Genomic DNA, 19,775 nt, shown 5'->3' on the forward strand with positions numbered 1-19,775 from the left:
TGAGGACAAACAAGGAGAGGAAAATCAGAAAAGCCAGAAAGCTTCGTCCCTGAGGGCGTGGACCACATTCACACATGCTAGGCACAAGGACCAAGTCAGAAAGAGAGAAGGTGTTGCTTTACCACCATCAGGACACGATGGCAGGTCCTTCAGACTTTAGAATGGTAAAAGCTTCATCAAAGGACAGTTTTATGCTATTGTAGTAGAAAATGTAGATGACACAGACCAAAAGCCTCAAAAATAAAATTTATCAAAATTATGGACATAAGGATAAACAGAAAATCTGAATTGTCCTATATGTTAAAGAGTCCAGAGAGTTTCACAGGTGAATGCATCTGAACACGTGGGCACTCATGAAACACACACTCGTACACACACCTCCCGAGCTTACTCAGAGAGGGGAGAAGGAAGGAAGGGCACACTCCACAAAACATTTCACTGTGCCAGAGAAACCTGAGACCAAACGGTGACACGGAAACTGCAAAATGGGGAAATCTCAGGAAGCTCTTTTTCCCTGGTTTGTTTTCCTAAACAAACACTCACAAAGAGGATTCATCAGAAAATAAAATGGACCACATGTCACGCACATGCACCTATTTTTTTGAAGAATGTGTGGTTGGTTTCATCCACAAAAATCCATCAATACAATTCAAATATTAAAAGAAGAAATTTTAAAACATCATGATAACAGATGAAAAGTTTTCTGATAAAATATACCACCAATTTATAATGAAAAAGTCGTAAGTAGAAGGGAATTTCCTATCATTTATCAAAGCATCTTTTAAAACCTGCACTAGAAATCTATTTTTTATGTTTGTTTATTTATTCATTGTTGCTGTGTGGGCTTTTCTCCAATTGCAGCGATTTGATCTCTGGTTTCTCTGCCTTTTCTAAAACCAGCTGGAACATCTGGAAGTTCACGGTTCATGTACTTTGAAGCCTGGCTTGGAGAATTTGGAGCACTTCTTTACTAGCGTGTGAGATGACTGCAATTGTGCGGGAGTTTGAGCATTCTTTGGCATTGCCTTTCTTTGGGATTGGAATGAAAACTGACCTTTTCCAGTCCTGTGGCCACTGCTGAGTTTTCCAACTTTGCTGGCATATCGAGTGCAGCACTTTCACAGCATCATCTTTCATCTTTCAGAATTTGAAATAGCTCAACTGGAATTCCATCACCTCCACTAGCTTTATTCAAAGTGATGCTTCCTAAGGCCCACTTGACTTCACATTCCAGGATGTCTGGCTCTAGGTGAGTGATCACACCATTGTGATTATCTGGGTCATTAAGATCTGTTTTGTACAGTTCTTCTGTGTATTCTAGCCACCTCTTAATATCTTCTGCTTCTGTTAGGTCCATACCATTTCTGTCCTTTATCGTGCCCATCTTTGCATGAAGTGTTCCCTTGGTATCTCTCGTTTTCTTGAAGAGATCTCTAGTCTTTCCCATTCTGTTGTTTTCCTCTATTTGTTTGCATTGATTGCTGAGGGAAGCTTTTTTAGATCTCCTTGCTATTCTTGGAACTTTGCATTCAGATGGGAATATCTTTCCTTTTCGCCTTTGCTTTTCACTTCTCTTCTTTTCACAGCTATATGTAAGGCCTCCTCAGACAGCCATTTTTTGCATTTCTTTTCCATGGGGATAGTCTTGATCCCTGCTCCTGTACAAAGTCACAAACCTCAGTCCAGAATTCATCAGGCACTCTATCAGATCTAGTCCCTTAAATCTATTTTTCACTTCCACTGTATAATCATAAGGGATTTGATTTAGATCATACCTGAATGGTCTAGTGGTTTTCCCCTACTTTCTTCAATTTAAGTCTGAATTTGGGTAATAAGGAGTTCATGATCTGAGCCACAGTCAGCTCCTGGTCATGTTTTTACTGACTGTATAGAGCTTCTCCATCTTTGGCTGTGAAGAATATAATCAATCTGATTACGGTGTTGACCATCTGGTGATGTCCATGTGTAGAGTCTTCTCTTGTGTTGTTGGAAGAGGGTGTTTGCTAGACCAGTGCGTTCTCTTGGCAACACTCTATTAGCCTTTGCCCTGCTTCATTCTGTACTCCAAGGCCAAATTTGCCTGTTACTCCAGGAGTTTCTTGACATCCTATATTTGCATTCCAGTCCCCTATAATGAAAAGGACATATTTTGGGGGGTGTTAGTTCTAAAAGGTCTTGTAGGTCTTCATAGAATCGTTGAGCTTCTTCAGCGTTACTTGTTGGAACATAGACTTGGATTCCTGTGATACTGAATGGTTTGCCTTGGAAACGAATAGAGATTATTCTGTCAATTTTGAGATTGCATCCTAGTACTGCATTTCGGACTCTCTTGTTGATCATGATGGCTACTCCATTTCTTCTAAGGGATTCCTGCCCACAGTAGTCGATATAATGGTCATCTGAGTTAAATCCACCCATTCCAGTCCATTTCAGTTCGCTGACTCCTAGAATGTCGACATTCACTCTTGCCATCTCTTGTTTGACCACTTCCAATTTGCCTTGATTCATGGACCTAACATTCCAGGTTCCTATGCAATATTGCTCTTTACAGCATCAATTTTGTCAATTATACCACAGTAAAGTTGAAAAGCTTTTCTTTCATTTAATTACACTAGGCACATTGGGAGTTATTCCATTGCTCATTTTAGGCACTTGATCTCGTGCTTAAAGTACGTATTTACATTTTTATTTCTGAACACGTATGCATTCTCCTCCTCCTTTAGAAAAGACAAAGTTCTAACGGTGCTTCACCTGAACTCTGGGTACTCATATACACGTGTGTGGGCATGTGCACGTCTCTCTCCATGCACACGTGTGGGTGTGCTTGTGCGTGCAAGTGTGTGTCTGTGTACTTCTCCAAAGCTCATTTTCGGCCATGCGTTCCTCTCTGTTGCATCTCACTGTCTCTCTGCCATCTCTTAGTATCCCTTTCTGTGTGAAAACAGTCAGTATCTAAGAACTTGCACCTCTAGAAATGCCTTCTCTCACCCTCATTCTCTTTTAACAAGTTGCTTGAGAACACTCTATTTGGAATCCAGTGTGTGACTCAAGTACTAGGAGAGGAAAACCCTTGTCAAGGTTAAGGGCCCCATGCCACCAGAGCCCACCTCCTCTCTCAATCCTGGCGGGTTGAGTCTGAGGCACGGCCCACAGCAGGAGGCGGTGCCGAACCTCCTGGAAGCTGGGGATGTGCTCTGCATGAAGCTCTCACTTCTGCCCCTTGCAAGTATTCCGACTCAGGGGGAACTCTTCCTGGTTAATTCTCAGGTGGAACTCTTCCTGGTTAACTCCCTGACGGCATGGCTCCAGTATCCTTTAGCGCCCCGTTTTGGTAGGGGGCAGTCTGCTCCCTGTGGGCTGGTCATTCTCTTGATAATCTGCGTTTTCCACAGGAAGTAGTTTCAGGACATTTTTAGGGCCTCAGCCCAGTCCGCCTTGATTTTTTTTTTTTTTTAATTTACTTAAAAGAGAATTAACTGTTTCAAACTGTATAATTCAGTGCGAAGTACTTTGTAAATTTAACCTTCAGTTTCTCAGTTTACTATGAAAGGTCATAATATGGATGTTACTTTTTTTACCATGTAGTTAATTAACCTATTTGTTGACGTTGCTGCCCCACACAGGCTCTCCGTTGCAGGGTGTGGGGTCTTTAGCTCAAGTGTGCCGTGTCTGGATCCCTGGCGGCTGATCCCGCCCGGGCCCCTAAGTAAGGAGCGCCGAGTCTCAGTCAGGAGCCCAGCAGGGCGGCCCTCGGGTGTCACGTGCACAGCATGAGTCCCAGCCCTTCGCAGGTCGGTTCTCATCAGTAAAGGAGGCTCCGTTATTTGCTTCCTCAGCCGTTGCCGTCTGTCGTGAGCGTCTTCCCGTCTGACACTTACAACAGATACCACACTGGCCCTCAGCACAGGCCCGCCTCTCCTGAATCTCCCTGTCTGCACTCTGTGCTGCACTCTGGACCATTTCCTCAATGCTGTGCTCCAACTTCATACCGGGCTGCTCAGCTGCCTTCTTGCTGCATGACTTTTTAACGTGTTCAATCTACTGGACTGTTCACGTTGAAAATTTTCATCTCTTTTCAGTGACCACCTGTTCCTCTGCAAAATAATCCATGTGCTTGCCTCCCTTTATTTTTCTGTAACCATGGTTCCCTCTGTGTGTCCACATCGGTGGAAACCTTCCTCCGACCCCGAGACGAGCCCCGCCGCCAGGGCCACACCGCAGACCTCTCCTGCTTTGCTGTGGTTCCCCTCCATTTGGGGAACTTTCTTTCTGCCCTTGTCTGTGGTTACCTGTTTCAGAAACACTCTCCAGAGTACGTCTCAGGGTTAGGAGCAGAGGAGGCTCTGGGTGGGCACCACACTCACCCGCTTCGGTGCAGTCTCAGCTGGCAGCCCTTCACGTCCCCCCTCTCCTGCTGTCACCTCTTCTGGAAATTGACCATGACGACGGCAGCAAGAGCCTGCAGCCCCTCTGAGGGCTGGGGTCGGGACAACAGGCAGAGAAGGAACCTCGGGCGCAGAGAAAGGGCACTGCTGCCCCAGGTACATGAGCAGCGGGTACACGTTTACAGGAGCATCTGTTTTCCAACAGAGTGAGAGCTCTGACCCTAATGAATACCCCCTAAAGCTTGCAGGTGATGACAAGACTGGGAGGACACTGTACCCAAGGACCCCGGGGCCCTGAGGAGGCAGGAAGCACCCAGGGGCTTGTTCCCAGGAAGGCGGGCTGGACGGTCATGCGATACAGAGAGACGTCCTGAAGGGGGCTGCGATGGGGGAAACCCAACTCTGGGGCAGTGGAGGAGTCAATTTCCTTCCTTATTCCCTGAAGCCTCCTCTGGGCTCTCGGCCACATGGATTCCACTGAGCCCAGGGACACTCTGATCGTTTGTCCCTCATAAAGAGTAGACTTGTGGACACAGAGGGGAAGGAGAGGGTGGGGCGAATGGAGAGAGTAGCATGGAAATGCGCACACCAGCACGTGTAAAACAGACCACGGGGGAATGTGCCCTGTGACTCAATGAGCTCACACAGGGCTCTGTACAACCCAGAGGGGAGGGAGGTTCTAGAGGGAGGGCATGTGACACACGCGGCCGATCCATGCTGATGTGTGGCAGAAACCAGCACCATATTGTAAAGTAATGATCCTCCAATTTAAAAAAAAAGTGTGTCTCTGGGTATCTGAGCCCTGTGGGCAGCAAGAGACAGCATCCTCCCCAAAGCATCTCCAGCGCCTGCTGACCCCGTCCACGGAGAGGACCTGCTGATGGGTGGGCAGAGGAGGAAGCAGACCCCGAGGGGAGGCTCTCAGAGGGAAGGACATGCCTTGCTTGCCCACACCTGAAACGGGTGTCTCAGGAACACACTGGGACTGTCACAGGAACAACGCCTGGCTTTCAAGAAGAGGCTGTTCCCCTTCCTGTGGGGACACTGATGTGACAGCCACGTGACAGGAAGCCCCAGCCTTGGAGAGGACACACCCTGTGGTCCGTCTGTCCGGAGGACACCCAGGTCTCCTCCATCCTCACAGCCTGGACTGCAGGGAAGAGATGCCATGGCCCCCATGCTCCCCGCCCTGCTCTGCCTTGGTGAGATGGGAGGGGCAGGGGGAGCCCTGGTCTGGAGGGACCTCCAGCCAGCCTGCTCCATCAGGGTACCCCAGGGCCCAGGAGACTCCCCGGGTGGAGAGGCGCTGCTCAGAGCTGAGGGCACACCTCTCACAGGGCGCTGTCTTCCAGGACTGAGTGTGGGGCTGAGGACCCAGGTACAGGCCGGTGAGTCTGTCCCAGGGCCCAGCTCCCTCCTCTCGTGGGGACAAGGTCACCCCCAGGCCGTGGGCAGGGGGAGGGCAGCTCGGGGGTCACGGAGGGGGATCTGGGAGGTCTGGGCTGAGAGCCGGGACCTGGGGGGGATGCCTGGTGAGCCCGCCTCTGATTTCCTTCCAGGGACCCTCCCCAAACCCACCATCTGGGCTGAGCCGGGCTCTGTGGTCTCCTGGGGGAGCCCCGTGACCATCTGGTGTCAGGGTCCCCCGGGGGCCCAGGAGTTCCATCTGGATAAAGAGGGAAACCCAGTTTTCTGGGACAGAGAGAAACCCCCGGGTCCCAGGGACAAGGCCAGGTTCTCCATCCACTACATGGGGCAGGACCACGCAGGGAGCTATCAGTGCTACTACAGAACCCGCACTGGCTGGTCAGAGCGCAGTGACCCCCTGCAGCTGGTGGTGACAGGTGAGGGACACTCGGGGGCCTCGGGCTCTGCCCTCGGGAGGGCATCTGCTCTCAGGGGCTGTCCCTCTCACAGCCCAGCCCTGGGGAGGGGAGGGGAGAGGAGGGTGGGGGCCCCACGGAACCAGCTGCCTCCTTCTCTCCTAGGACCCTACGGCAAACCCAGCCTCTCAGCCCTGCCGAGCCCTGTAGTGATGTCGGGAGGGAATGTGACCCTCCAGTGTGGCTTCCATCAGGGATTTAACAGATTCCTTCTAACCAAGGAAGGAGAAGACGAGTCCTCTCGGGCCCTGGATGGACAGCAAATGCTCGACGGGCAGACCCAGGCCCTGTTCCCCGTGGGCCCCGTGACCCCCGGGCATGGGTGGACGTTCAGATGCTACGGCTTTTACAGGGACACGCCCCCGGTGTGGTCAGCCCCCAGCGACCCCCTGGAGCTCCTGGTCCCAGGTGAGGAATCCCGTCCTGACCCCATACATTTGTGCAGACAAGACAACGTACTGGGGTCTCTGCTCCCAGGGGAGCCCCTGTGAGAGGGTGGGGAGAGGAGCGTGGGGCTCACAGGACAGACACACAGACTGAGACACGGTGAGGACTGGGGCCGGGTTGGGAGTGGGGGTCCACGGGGGAAGTGGTCCCTACAAGCCAGCGCGTGTCTCTCCCCAGGGCTGTCTGGGAAGCCCTCCCTCCTGACCCCGCAGGGCCCTGTGGTCACCTCTGGACGGAACCTGACCCTTCAGTGTCGCTCTGACGTCGGCTACACCAGATTCGCTCTGTCCAAGGAGGGGAGACAGGACCTCCCCCAGCGCCCTGCCCAGAGACCCCAGGGGGGGCTTTATCAGGCCGACTTCCCCCTGGGCCCTGTGGGCACCTTCCACAGGGGCCAGTACAGATGCTACGGTGGACACGGCCTCTCCTCCGAGTGGTCGGCCCCCAGTGAGACCCTGGAGCTGCTGGTGGCAGGTGAGGAGCCAGCAGGTCAGTCGGAGACCAGACTCTGCACAGGCCCTACCGGGGAGCCCCAGGGGTGATGCTGGGACCAGGGGGAGGGGTCCCGGGGAGGGACAGAGAGACGGGGTAGGGACGGGAGAGACTCGGAGAAACAGAGACAGAGCTGAGGGGCCAGAGAGGCCCGCGGAGTCTCGCTCAGAACCAGGCCCGGCGCCCGCACCCCCTTCCTCTCTGCAGGACGGCTCAGAGACAGACCCTCCCTCTCGGTGCAGCCGCGCCCCTCGGAGGCCCCGGGGGAGAATGTGACCCTGCTGTGTCAGTCAGGAAACAGGACGGACACCTTCCTTCTGTCCAAGGAGGGGCCAGCCGATCGCCCCCTGCGTCTGCGCTCCCAGGACCAAGATGGGCGGTACCAGGCCGAGTTCTCCTTGAGCCCTGTGACCTCAGCCCACGGGGGCACCTACAGGTGCTACGGCTCACTCAGCACAGACCCCTACCTGCTGTCACAGCCCAGTGAGCCCCTGGCGCTCGTGGTCTCAGGTGAGGCCCAGTCTGTCCATCTCACTCAGCAGCTCGGGGCTCTGCCCTGGGAGCGCCAGGCGGTGGTGGAGGAGGGGGCGCTGAAGGAGGGACCCCTGAGGGAGGGGCCTCGGAGCCCGTGCCCCCTCCCTTCCTCCCGCACTGGGGTCCCGGAGGGGCAGGTGGGCAGTGTAAGGGTCTCGGGGAGGCCACAGGGCCGTGCAGGGCAGAGGTGGGTGAGGTGGGGTCCCCGGGTCAGCCCGGCGTACGCCTTCCTGGGCTCATTCCCAGGACCCAGTCTCCTAGCCACAGACCCAGATCCGAACCTGGGGAGTCTCGGGGCTCTCTGCTCAGGGGAGACAGCCCACCCCAGGGCATTTTAACATTCTCTGGGAGGACAAGGCCCCTCAGATCGTCAAGGGGCAGCGGGGAGTCAGGCAGAGATGGCGCCAGAGCCACAGGCTGCAGGGGCCTGAGGCTGCTGGATGGGGTTCAGTCTGTGGAGAAGCAGGTCTGCCCCCACCACATCCTGCCCCTGGAGGCTGCAGGGATCACTTCCTCCCGCGGGCAGAGTCCAGCTGGCAGACACAGAGGGCTGAGCAAGCGTCTGTAGGGGGAGGTGGATCCGTGGGAGCCACCGTTGGGTCCCACCCCAGGACCCCACGGACCACTGATCAGGGGCGGGGTCCCACCCCAGGACCCTGCAAACACCACTCAGGGGCGGGCCCCACCCTGGGACCCCACAGACCACCGCTCATAGGGGTCCACCCCGGGACCCCACAGACCACCGCTCAGTGGAAGGCCCCAGCCCACCCTGTGCTGTCGGAGCTCCTTCAGCTCCGGGTCCTGACAGGAACGTCTGAGACAGTAAGATAGAGAGACCCCAAGAGTCTCCCGAGGAGGACACGGCCCACCCACAGCCTCCCTTCACGACACTCGGGCTCGGCTGATACCCTCCCCCAGCACCGCTGTCAGACCCGCGAGTGTGAACAAGGACAGCGTCCCTGTCAGGAGTTGGGCTCGGGGCTGCGTCTTCTCACGGGAGGCGGGTGCCCTGGGCACACACAGTGAGTAACGGGGCCGGCGCTGACCTGTGCACCCTCACCCCAGACTACACGGTGCAGAATCTCACCCGTATGGGCCTCGCGGCTTCGGTCCTGCTGCTCCTCGGGATCCTTCTCTGCCAGGCTCGGCACGACCACGGAGGAGCCCGAGACGCAGCCCGGAGCTGAGCACCGGGACCCCGCACCGCCCAGAGCGCAGGAGCCTGGGGCGCGAGCTTCTGGTGTAGGAGCTTCTGGATGAGCCTCTGACCCTGGGGGAGAGATGAGCCGCAAGGTGGGAGGAGGCCCAGGCGGGTCGGCCTCTGCTCATGGGGACCCCTCCCTCCTGGGGAGGATGCCCCGGCTCCCGGCTGCTCTCACCCCTGGCCCGAAGCGCATCCCACATGGCAGGGGTGGGTCTTCACCCTGCACGCCCGCAGGCTCTGTCCACTCGCATGGAGGACGTGAGCCTCATTTTCATGCCCGCCGTCTCTGGTGTGCGCAATGACCTCCATCTCTTCTCAGAAACAGAATGCTGTTAAAGTAACTGAATAAATGGGTTAAATGGGGCCCTGTTTGGAACAGTTGGATCCTAAACTCTTCCCTGAGCCCCCTCTGGACCCTGCATGCCCCTCCTCCTTGTCCGAGGACACCCGCTGTAGTCTCTCCAGAAACACTGTCAGTGTGAAGGGACACCCTGGCGTTTGAAGTGACTGTCAGGGCTACACTGGTAAATGAGCTCAGGAATATATCGTTTTGTAAAGAGCCTTGATATGGGGTTTCCCTGGTAGTGAAGAATCTGCCAGCCAATGCAAGAGACACGGGTTCAATCCGTGATCCTGAAGACCCCACACGCCAGGGAGCAACTGAATCCATGAGCCGCAGCGACAGAGGCCGGCACGTCCTGGAGCCCATGCACCGCCAGAGAGGCCAGTGCTGCAGATGCCCAGACACCAAAGCGAGGGAACAGCCCCACTCACATAACCAGACACACCCCCGCAGCAACACAGACCCAGCACAGACAAAATCATCAGGCAATAAATGCTTAAAGAGCCCAGTGTGAACTGTGTGTCTCCTTTGGGGCGAACGCACTCCGTGGCCAACCTCAAGGAGCCCGGGTGAATGTGCTGAAGGCCGGGTGGGAAGGAAGGAGCAGGTGGATTTTCCTACAGGGCGAGTCTGGTGTAGCAAGCCCCCACCGATGGCCCCATGGGCACAGATGTGTCCTTCTCATTACAATCATATAGGATCGTCTGCACCTCAGTTTTATGCCCCAGGGACCCTGAAATGAGATTCCCACCTCCTAGTTCATCTGTAAGAGAGGGAAAGAGAAAACGATGGAGGAGACAAGGCTGACTCTGACGAATCCCAGCACATCAGGGGCAGGTGTACTCATCAGCCCGGTCAATCTGGAGAGTCGACAGCAACTCTCAGTTAAAGGGAAGACACAGCACTGGCCCACAGTTGTATAACCCAGAGGAAGATGCGTGCACGGCCACACGTGTACAAGCAGTATGTGGACACGTGGGTTGTTCACAGTAGGAAAAGTTACAGAAATCACTTTCACCAAAATGAATGGTTTGGTGTGTATATATGTGACGTAATTTTATACAAAAAATGCACAAAGCTGGACTGCTACAGGAACACAGATCAGTTTTCAAGCATGATGGTGAATAAGTGAAACACGACTGTAGGAGTCCAGTGCATCACATCAAATTCAAAAGGCATTACGTGGGACTCAATACACAAAATAAGAACTGAGACGGGAGGAACAAGAGCTGCTACCGGGTTTCCCTGGTGGCTTGGCGGATAAGAATCCAGCTGCCAACGCAGGGGACGCGGGTTCCGTCCCTGCTGCGAGAAGATCCCGCGCTGGCCGCAAATGCTGAGCCCGCGGGCCCAGAGCCCTGCCCTGCAACAAGACACGCCATCAAAGCAAGGAGCCCAGGCACCGCAGCGAAGAGAAAAGCTTCCTGAGCTCAGCTCAATGGGAGGAAAGCCCCTGGGCAGCGAGGAAGACCCAGCACCGTCCTCTGTCCCTCAGGTGTGTCCAACTCTGTGACCGCATGGACTGTAGCCCACCAGACTCCTCTGTCCGTGAGATTCTCCAGGTGAGAATACTGGAGTGGGTTGCATTGCCCTCCTCCAGGGGATCTTCCCCACCCAGGGATCGAACCCAGGTTTCCTGCATTGCAGGCAGATTCTTTACCATCTGAGCCACCAGGGAAGTCCAGCACAGCCAAAACTAATTAATAATTAATTTTTAAAATTGATATCTCAGAGATACAAAAGTTTATAAGAGAGTACTAAGAACCACTGTGTGCTGAGCCATCCAACAGCAAACCTGGAAGACACGCACGAGTCTCTGGAGACACACAGCCCGCCAGAACGGAGGCAAGAAGACCCAGACAGCCTGAACAGACCGGCCACTGGAAGCGACACAGAATCCGTGAAAACCCCATGCAAACCAGAGGCCAGAACTGGATGGCTTCACGGGGGACTTCTACCAAACTAACAAAGAGGAACTTATATGACCTTCTTCACACTCTCCCAGGAGACTGAAGAAGACGAAACACTCCCAAAATCTTTCTATGAGCCACCGTCACCCCGATGCCTAAACCAGACAAAGACACAACCAAAAAAGAAAACTTACAGAACAAAGTGCTCTATGAACATACATGCAAAACGCACAACAAAATATTAGCTAACCGAATTCAACAACACACAAAAAGAATCACACACCATGATCAACCTGGATTCATACCAGGGTCACAAGGATAATTCAACACGTGCAAATCGATCAATGTGAATCACCACATCAACAAGAGAAAAGACAAAACAACATGCTCATCTTGATAGGTTCAGAGAAAGCACTGATAAAATTCAACATCCAGTTGTTAGGGGAAGCACACTGATTGAAACCGCCCACCCTGGCCAGGCACCATAGTAACCATTTGCATGTGTTGTTTTATGGCAGGAGATCCTGATAGGGAATATGGAACTAATAAGCCACCACCAACCTGAAGAGTTCAGGAAAGGTCTAAAGGAGACACCGTGTGTCCGTCCACTTTCCAGAATCCCTCTCGCTAGCATCCATCTTGGCTGAGCGATGCGTGCGCCACCAGGAAAGACTCTGAATTAGAATGATTGGCCAAACACCACACGGAAACTAATCCCATCACCATAAAACCCGACATTGTGAGCCACAGGGCAGAGCGGTTCTCCTGGGTTCCCTTCCCCTACTGCTATCCACCCGGGTGCCCTTTCCCAATAAAATCTCTTGCTTTTGCCGCACATGTGTCTCCTCAGACAATTCATTTCTGAGTGTTAGACAAGAGCCCAGTTTCGGGCCCTGGAAGGGGTCCTCCTTCCTGCAACAAATGGCGACTCTGGTGGGGACTCTTCTTGGCTGAGACTGACATCCTGACCACTCAGGGTACTCAGGGGTCAGCTTGCCTGACAACGGACCAGACCCAGCGGCCGCAACTGGGACCCTTTTGTCCCTGGTCTCCTCCTGATGCAGACAACTGGCCAGAGTGCCCCGACCAGTAAGGAAGAAGAGACTTTATTGACCTCTCTCTTCTTCCCTCTCTCTTTCCTCTCCTTAACCCTTCCTATCCTTCCCTGTTTTTCTAGTCCCCTGGTCCTGGACGCAGGAATCTGGTCGAAGGGCCCTCAGCCTGAGCTGAGGATTGGAGACTGATCACCTCCTCTTGGCAGAGAACTCGAATTCTGATTCTGGTCTGGTCTGATTTCTGGTAGGGCTGAGTTCTAGTCCTCCCTTCTCTGGAGGCCCAGGGAAAAGTCCCATAACGCCTGGGTGTCTGTAGGTGGCAGGAGACGTCTGTAAGGCCACCCCTTTTGCCCCCTCTCCCGCCTCCTCCCCCTTCTTTCAACCTGGCTTCCTTTCCTCCCTTTGAAATCTTTGATCTGAAGTTCTGTGTCTCTATAGGAGGTTTTCTGAGATACTGTATTCTTGTATTTAAGGGAGTGTCTGATGAAGACTCCCAGGTTTATATGTGTGTGTTTTAACTCTGTGTTCTGTGTTATTTTTGATCGCCATTTTGCTTTGTCTGGCCACCATTTGGTTTAGACCTGCTGGCATTTTGTTAGAACTTGATTTTCTTTCCCTGTGCCTTGAGACCAGGGCTCTCAGGAACACTTATCTAGACCATCTCTAAGTCCTGAGACTGAGGGAAAAGGGAAAAAGATTTTTAAATTTTTATTTATTTCAACTGTTTTTTTTTTCATAAACTAGTAAATTTTATATTGTAATATCTAATTTATGACTAAACTTAGAAAATGAAGCTAGATCTTGCACTGTGTCTGTATAAATATGTCTTGGTATGTATTTGTCTCTGGGTAATATTTTTGAGGTTAATTTGTAAATGAGCTCTATTTATTTGGCTTAAAAAAGGTAAGCGCTTACAAATAAAATAATTCTAAATTAAACGATAAATTCCAGGTTCATGTGAACTGGGGAATATTCAGTATTAAATACCTGATATTAATGTTTGTTTGTTGACCTATCTAATATAGACATGTCTTAGAGTAATTAACACTAAATAGAATATTTTCATTGTACCTAGGTTTAATATAAGTTAAATATTATATCTGTTACAAGTCTGTCAAAAAGGAAATTACCTCGAGTGAAGTAACTTCTAAAAAATGTAAATGAGATATGAGCTTTTATATAAATTCTATTAAGAATAATTATTCTTTAGAAATATCTGTCTAAAATACTCTCTCCAGATTGGCATAACTTAAATTTCTAAGGGTTGTGCCAAGTGTGCTAAGTGTTGGAAGTCTATTGAGTAGTTAGGTCATTTCCAAATAAAATAAGATTTTAAAACATTTACTACTAAACACTCATTTCCTTTTACAGAGAAATTAAAGAGATTTGGGACTATAAATGAATAATGTTTGGTGCCATCCTAAAATGTTCTAAGAAAGCAAGGGTTTTAGAAATTATCACTGGTATTTATGGTCACCAATCTATAAAATACTAATATAAAAGTTAGTTCTTGGTTGCTAAAGGGAAGTAGGAAGTGTGTTTTCAGTTTAAAAAAAGGGGGGGTATGAAAAATATTAAAAAGAGTTATGCATGATCAGGATTTTCTAAAATTGGATTACAACTAGTTAGATAAATGGATTTTGTTAGGAATGACACAGCCATAAGAAAACTGGTTAGAGCCAACTAGGTCCAAGATGGCGGAGCTGCCTTTCACTAGACCTTGAACCTGGGTATTTACGCCCATTGTGACATATCAACAAGCTAAATGATGCACCCATCGACGTTGACTAAATCTGACCAAATGTTCTAAACGCTTTTAATTGATCTTTTCGGTAAAACTTCCTAAATCGAATTCTTTTGAAGTTCCTTTGACCTCTAGCTAACTTTGGGATGCTTCAGAGGGCCCCTGAAACATCCCAAAGAGAGATATTAAACTGTGTTTATTTGGTTGGTTAAATCATATGAAAAAGATTATCAAATGAGTAATAAATCCGCTCATGTTATAATGTATGGTAAAATTACTAATACAGATATCCTAGAAATTATATGGGGTTCTTAACATTCTGATATGTCCTGGTATTCTAACAGAAAACCTGATGACTTCACAAAAGTTAACAAAAGGACTGAATGAAGCAGCAAATATGCTTATAACTTTTATGGTTTCTCTCTGAAAAATTACGGGTTTTCAGGGAGTAGGGAAAACCTTCCCCTCAAATGAATTAGGACAAAACTTTGGTAAAATTAAATGTTATAAACAAAACAATTATGTTTTCTCTCTATGTGACTCCTCCAAAAAATGGGAAATTCTTAGGTTTCCAGTAATTTTATCAAATGAGTTAGGAATGTTATCTCACGGGTACAAAGATCTCAAGAAATTTTTGAAACCTTAAAAAGGGAAGAATTCACTTAGATTTGTTAGGCAAAATCTGTGATAAGCCTTTGGTGTGAGTTTCCCAGCCGTGTTTTATTTTAAAAGTTCAGTCTGAGACTCTATAAATGTTTCAGCAAAATAAAAAGTCCATAATCAATTATGGTTATAAAAATCACCAGACCAAAATTAGTGAGAACAGACCTATTTTTCAAACAAGCTAGCCTTCATTTGGTTATATTTGATAAAAATGAGGGTAACTCTAGAGAGAAAAAGATATTTCAAAAAATGTTAAATCCAAGTTTGTTAATGGAGGTCTGCATCTAGTAAGACTCATCTCTTAGATAGTTCTTTGCTGTTATGTGATATTAATGTACAATTTAATTGAATTCTTAAAGAACACCCTAAGTTTGTTTCTGAAGCTTATCTCAGTAATCTATCTTTGGATGAAGATCAGATGCCTCATGACCTGCAACCAGGGCTGGAAAAAGACATAATTTAAGGGACTGTCTCCAACCTGGATGGAAGGACTTTTTTACCAGGTACTCTTACCTAGCTCACACACAATGAAACTGAAGGGAAATTAATTCTTAGATTAATTCCCACTTCCAAAGGCCCCTACACTGGATTGGTTTACAGAGAAGACAGCTGACCTGATTTCACCTTAAAATGATGCTTAAGCAGGAGAAACTACACTACACCAGGATGAGAAGATGACGACATCAGAGGTAGACAGCTTGCCCAAGATGCTGGACCTGATTCATACGATCATTTATGTTTTCTTGACTTCTTAGACCTTTGCATATAAATCAAATGCTTTTCTATCATAGGCCTGATTCTATGCTAGTTTTAGAAATCAATTCAATTGTTGGATTTGTGGCCAATTACCTGTGTCTAGTTCTGGGTTACCTTGTTAAATTTCTCTACTACAAGACTCTACCTGGTTGGCCCTGAGAAATTTACTTAAAAAAAAATTATAGTCATATTCAGGTTACTGTGATATTGCTAGATGGGATCCCCTCACCGGACCAATTAATAATGGCTGCTCTGACTCTGGCCATAAATTTGAGCTTTTTTCTATTACTCAAGCTCAATCAAAACAACAAGAAAGTTTCAGCAAAGGAGGAAAAATCACCCATAATTATGGGATGGATTTATATAGATAACACCAGGCTGTGGTAGTTTAGGTTTAAAGTCTCCTCTGTGTTGGAAACAATTAAATCATACTAAGGACAGTCAGTCTAGTAACACTAGAAAATGGGGCTATGTGCCTTGTAGACGGTGCCAATATACAATTTCCCTGGAAGATAAACATTCTACAGAGCAGACTAAGTCAGATGACCTGAGATATACTGGGCTACATCTAATGGAAGCTCTTAACTTGAGTCTTACTTGTGACTTTACTAATACTGCTGGCTATGTTATTTGTATTTCACCTGTTTTACAAAATTACTGTTTCTTACACTGTCAAATGGGTGTGTGAGGCCTCTAATAGAATAATATATAGTGCCATATGAGATCGATGATGGTAACAGTGTAACTCTAGATATGGGAAGAAGCAACAAGAGGGAATATTTTCCTGGACCAAGAGGCTAGCCAGACAGGTGGTCCAGAGCATTTTGGATACTGTTTTATGGCCTAGTCCAGTAACAGCACATTGAGTGGCCTGTCAACAAAATCTTTGCCAAACCTGAGAATGGACATTCTCAGCACCATGGGATAAAATGGTCATGAAATGCCCCCCTGAAAATCATGGTCAAGTTTATGAGTAAAAGGGGGCTCTGCCAACTGAAAACTGACACTTGCCATCTACATCTACAAAGATTAAATCATGGCCGCTGCAACTGCTGACTTTCAACGCCCCTGAAAGGAGTTCAGGGTGAAAACCAGGAATGAGGCACTCTGTGCTCTGGGAAAAACTGGCAGAACAGGCCTTCAGATAGTTAGGTCTTTTCAGGATGAGATTTTATGAGTTCCAATTCTTGCATCTTCTCATACCTAGAGAAACACTGACATCATTAACTGTGAAATCTGCTCTGGCTATTAGGAAAAGTTTACAATTAAAAGTCAAAATAGAGTAGCTATGGCTCAGATATCCTGGGAAATAACTAGGTGATGCTATGGGTGTGCTTTCAGATTAGACCTTGTATTGCTAAACACTTGAGTTTTCTGAGTCGTGTCAGGCTTGGATGCCACCATTCTCAAAACAGTGTCTGCTGGAAGCTAGTAACTGCGACCTTACTTTTTATAAAACTAGGCAACTGGCTACCTGTCTCCCTGAAGTGCCAGGTCCAGACTGGGTTTTAGGCCTATTCTTCTAAAAAGAAATGAGATTTATTTTGTCTTCTAAATTCCAGTTATCACTCCTCCAACTACTTCTAACTGCGTCTGTTACACCAAAATGGCAGACCAAGGGATTGAGATTTTAATCATACAAGACTCAGATCTAGAACTTGGAACTCAGAAATACTTCCAATTCAGTGTCTATACTCCAAGCTGAGGCAGTCCTATGCTCCATTTGGACAGGAAATTATCCCAGTCATAGCTGCCTAGTTCCCTAAATTAAAACTGAGTAGAACTCAGTAGGGCTCTGGAGTAGAGATCTGTTCTGTGTTCTCCATTTCTTGTCTGTAGGATATAGGCTTCATTCAGCCTCCTTGACCTTCCCTGAGTTCCAAAGGGTGGATCCAAACAACTGCTAATTAGGGAAGGAAGGGGATACAGAAACAGGAGAAACAATCAAAGGTTGGTACAGCCTGCAGACAGGGTCCTGGTTCCTACTCAAAGAAATATGCATAACAGTGTCTTTGAGCCCCCACCCAGGTGGAGGGTGGTAACTTCAGACTGAACACAAGATTCCTGGAACACAGTTCTGTTGCCCCACCACCAACCAATCAAAAAGGATCACACACCCTTCAACCCTCACCCCAAATGTTGCCTTCTGTTTCCAGGACCAGAGATGACCATCCTGTTAGGTCTCCTGTTTGGCCCTGTCTATTTCATCTCTGAGAGGAGCCAACAGTTTCACACTAAATTGCTGTTACTAAAAGGGTGGAAGCTGGTTTCAGATGTGGAACACCCCAACTTAGATCAGGGACAGAGAGACAGACTTCTGCTCTGCTAGGCAGGCCTATGCCCATGCACAGCAGGAAGAAGTTACAGAAGAAAGAGACCTCCGCCCCAATTCCCAACAAGTATCTTGAGTAAAAAGTCTCTCAGCGGGGAGTTGTTAGGGGAAGCACACTGATTGAAACCGCCCACCCTGACCAGGCACCACAGTAACCATTTGCATGAGTTGTTTTATGACAGGAGATCCTGATAAGGAACACGGAACTAATAAGCCACCACCAACTGGAAGAGTTCAGGAAAGGTCTAAAGGAAACACCGCGTGTCCCTCCACTTCCCATAATCCCTCTCGCTAGCATCCATCTTGGCTGAGCGATGCGTGTGCCACCAGGAAAGACTCTGAATTAGAGTGATTGGCCAAAGACCACCTGGAAACTAATCCCATCACCATAAAACCCCACACTGTGAGCCACGTGGCAGAGCAGTTCTCCTGGGTTCCCTTACCCTACTGCTCTCCACCCGGGTGCCCTTTCCCAATAAAATCTCTTGCTTTTTCAGCACATGTGTCTCCTTGGACAATTCATTTCTGAATGTTAGACAAGAGCCCAGTTCTGGGCCCTGGAAGGGGTCCGCCTTCCTGCAACACATTCATCATAAAAAGTCTAGCCAAAGTGAGACATCCTATTTATGACAAGCACACAGTCAACACAGTACTCAAAGGTAAAAAGCTGAAAGCCTTTCTAGAGCTCTGGGACAAGGTAAGGATGCCCACTCTCACCATTTGTGTTCAACATACCACTGGAAGTCCTAGTCAGAGCAATCAGGCAAAAAACAAAAAACGATTCAACTTGGCGGCAGGGAGGAGGCAAAACTGTCCGTGTATGCAGATGACGTGATACTGCATTTACAAAACCCTGAAGACTACACACACAAACTGCAGAACCGAGGGAGGGGGCACCCTGGTCTGGGGAGTGGGCAGGCGGTGTTGTCTGGGTCTGTAGTCTCTTCGTGTGTGTGTGTGTGTGTGTGTGTGTGTGTGTGTGTGTGCGTGCGCGCTCAGTCGTATCCAACTCTTTGTGATTCCACAGACAGTAGCCTGCCAGGCTCCTCTGTCCATGGATTCTCTAGGCAAGAATATGTAGGTGGGCTGCCATGTCCTTCTCCAGGGAATCTTCCCCACCCAGGGATCGAACGTGAGTCTCTGCACCTCCTGCGCTGGCAGGCAGGTTCTTTACCCCTGAGCCGCCTGGGGAGCCCAAGAGCAGCCTACCATCACTCCGTTTCTCTCATTCCAAAACGGCGCCCGATACCTGCTTACTCTTCTCGGTTTTCCGTGTATGTGGACTATCAGGGCTTCCCAGGGGGCACTAGTGGTGAAGAGCCCCCTGCCAGTGCAGGAGACATAAGAGACTTGGGTTCAGTCCCTGGTTGGGGAAGATCCCCTGGAGGAGGGCATGGCCACCCCCTCCAGTATTCCTGCCTAGAGAATCCCATGCACAGAGGAGCATGGCAGGCTACAGGCCGTGGGGTCGCAAAGAGTCAGACATGGCTGTAGTGACTGAGCACGCACACTAGTTACCTATCATTTCTATTTCCCATTTCTGGCCTCACTGTGACACATTTCAGAAATTTTAATCAGCACTTTATGCAAGATGGCCGATTGGGAACTCCCAGCCCTCATCTCACTCAGAAACACTGATAAACCGGGATTATCTGGGCCTCATGACATTTATGCAAACTGCAGAATCCAGCTAGTGAGCTGCAACACCTCAGATGAGCAGAAAACCGACAAGAACTGTTGCAAGGAGGACCCCTTTCAGGGCCCGGAACTGGGCTCTTGTCTAACATTCAGAAATGAATTGTCCGAGGAGACACATGTGCTGAAAAAGCAAGAGATTTTATTGGGAAAGGGCACCCGGGTGGAGAGCAGTAGGGTAAGGGAACCCAGGAGAACTGCTCTGCCACGTGGCTCACAGTGTGGGGTTTTATGGTGATGGGATTAGTTTCCAGGTGGTCTTTGACCAATCACTCTAATTCAGAGTCTTTCCTGGTGGCACACGCATCGCTCAGCCAAGCTGGATGCTAGCG

At 49.4% G+C, this 19,775-nt stretch overlaps 2 protein-coding genes across 5 annotated transcripts in view; both read left to right on the top strand.

Annotated features, from left to right (window-relative positions):
* LOC790255 (leukocyte immunoglobulin-like receptor subfamily A member 6) overlaps positions 1 to 19,775 on the top strand; it is a 74,744-nt gene that overhangs the window by 25,188 nt on the left and 29,781 nt on the right. The window contains exons 1-7 of one of the 4 annotated variants that reach the window (XM_024989004.2): positions 1,860 to 5,587; positions 5,738 to 5,773; positions 5,945 to 6,229; positions 6,374 to 6,676; positions 6,893 to 7,189; positions 7,415 to 7,717; positions 8,807 to 9,796. In XM_024989004.2, the coding sequence (XP_024844772.1) occupies positions 5,554 to 5,587; positions 5,738 to 5,773; positions 5,945 to 6,229; positions 6,374 to 6,676; positions 6,893 to 7,189; positions 7,415 to 7,717; positions 8,807 to 8,928 (1,380 nt within the window). In that variant the 5' untranslated portion in view covers positions 1,860 to 5,553 and the 3' untranslated portion in view covers positions 8,929 to 9,796. Of the gene's footprint in view, positions 1 to 1,854; positions 5,774 to 5,944; positions 6,230 to 6,373; positions 6,677 to 6,892; positions 7,205 to 7,414; positions 7,718 to 8,806; positions 9,797 to 19,775 lie in introns of those variants that run through there. The other 3 variants (XM_059884412.1, XM_059884413.1, XM_059884411.1) reach the window with 3 other exon arrangements.
* Positions 1 to 19,775, top strand: part of LOC132342123 (leukocyte immunoglobulin-like receptor subfamily B member 3) — a gene marked incomplete in the record, with an annotated part of 90,338 nt that overhangs the window by 6,806 nt on the left and 63,757 nt on the right.

This window comes from Bos taurus, unplaced genomic scaffold (assembly GCF_002263795.3).
Source record: "Bos taurus isolate L1 Dominette 01449 registration number 42190680 breed Hereford unplaced genomic scaffold, ARS-UCD2.0 Leftover_ScbfJmS_1578, whole genome shotgun sequence".
Lineage (NCBI taxonomy): Eukaryota > Metazoa > Chordata > Mammalia > Artiodactyla > Bovidae > Bos > Bos taurus.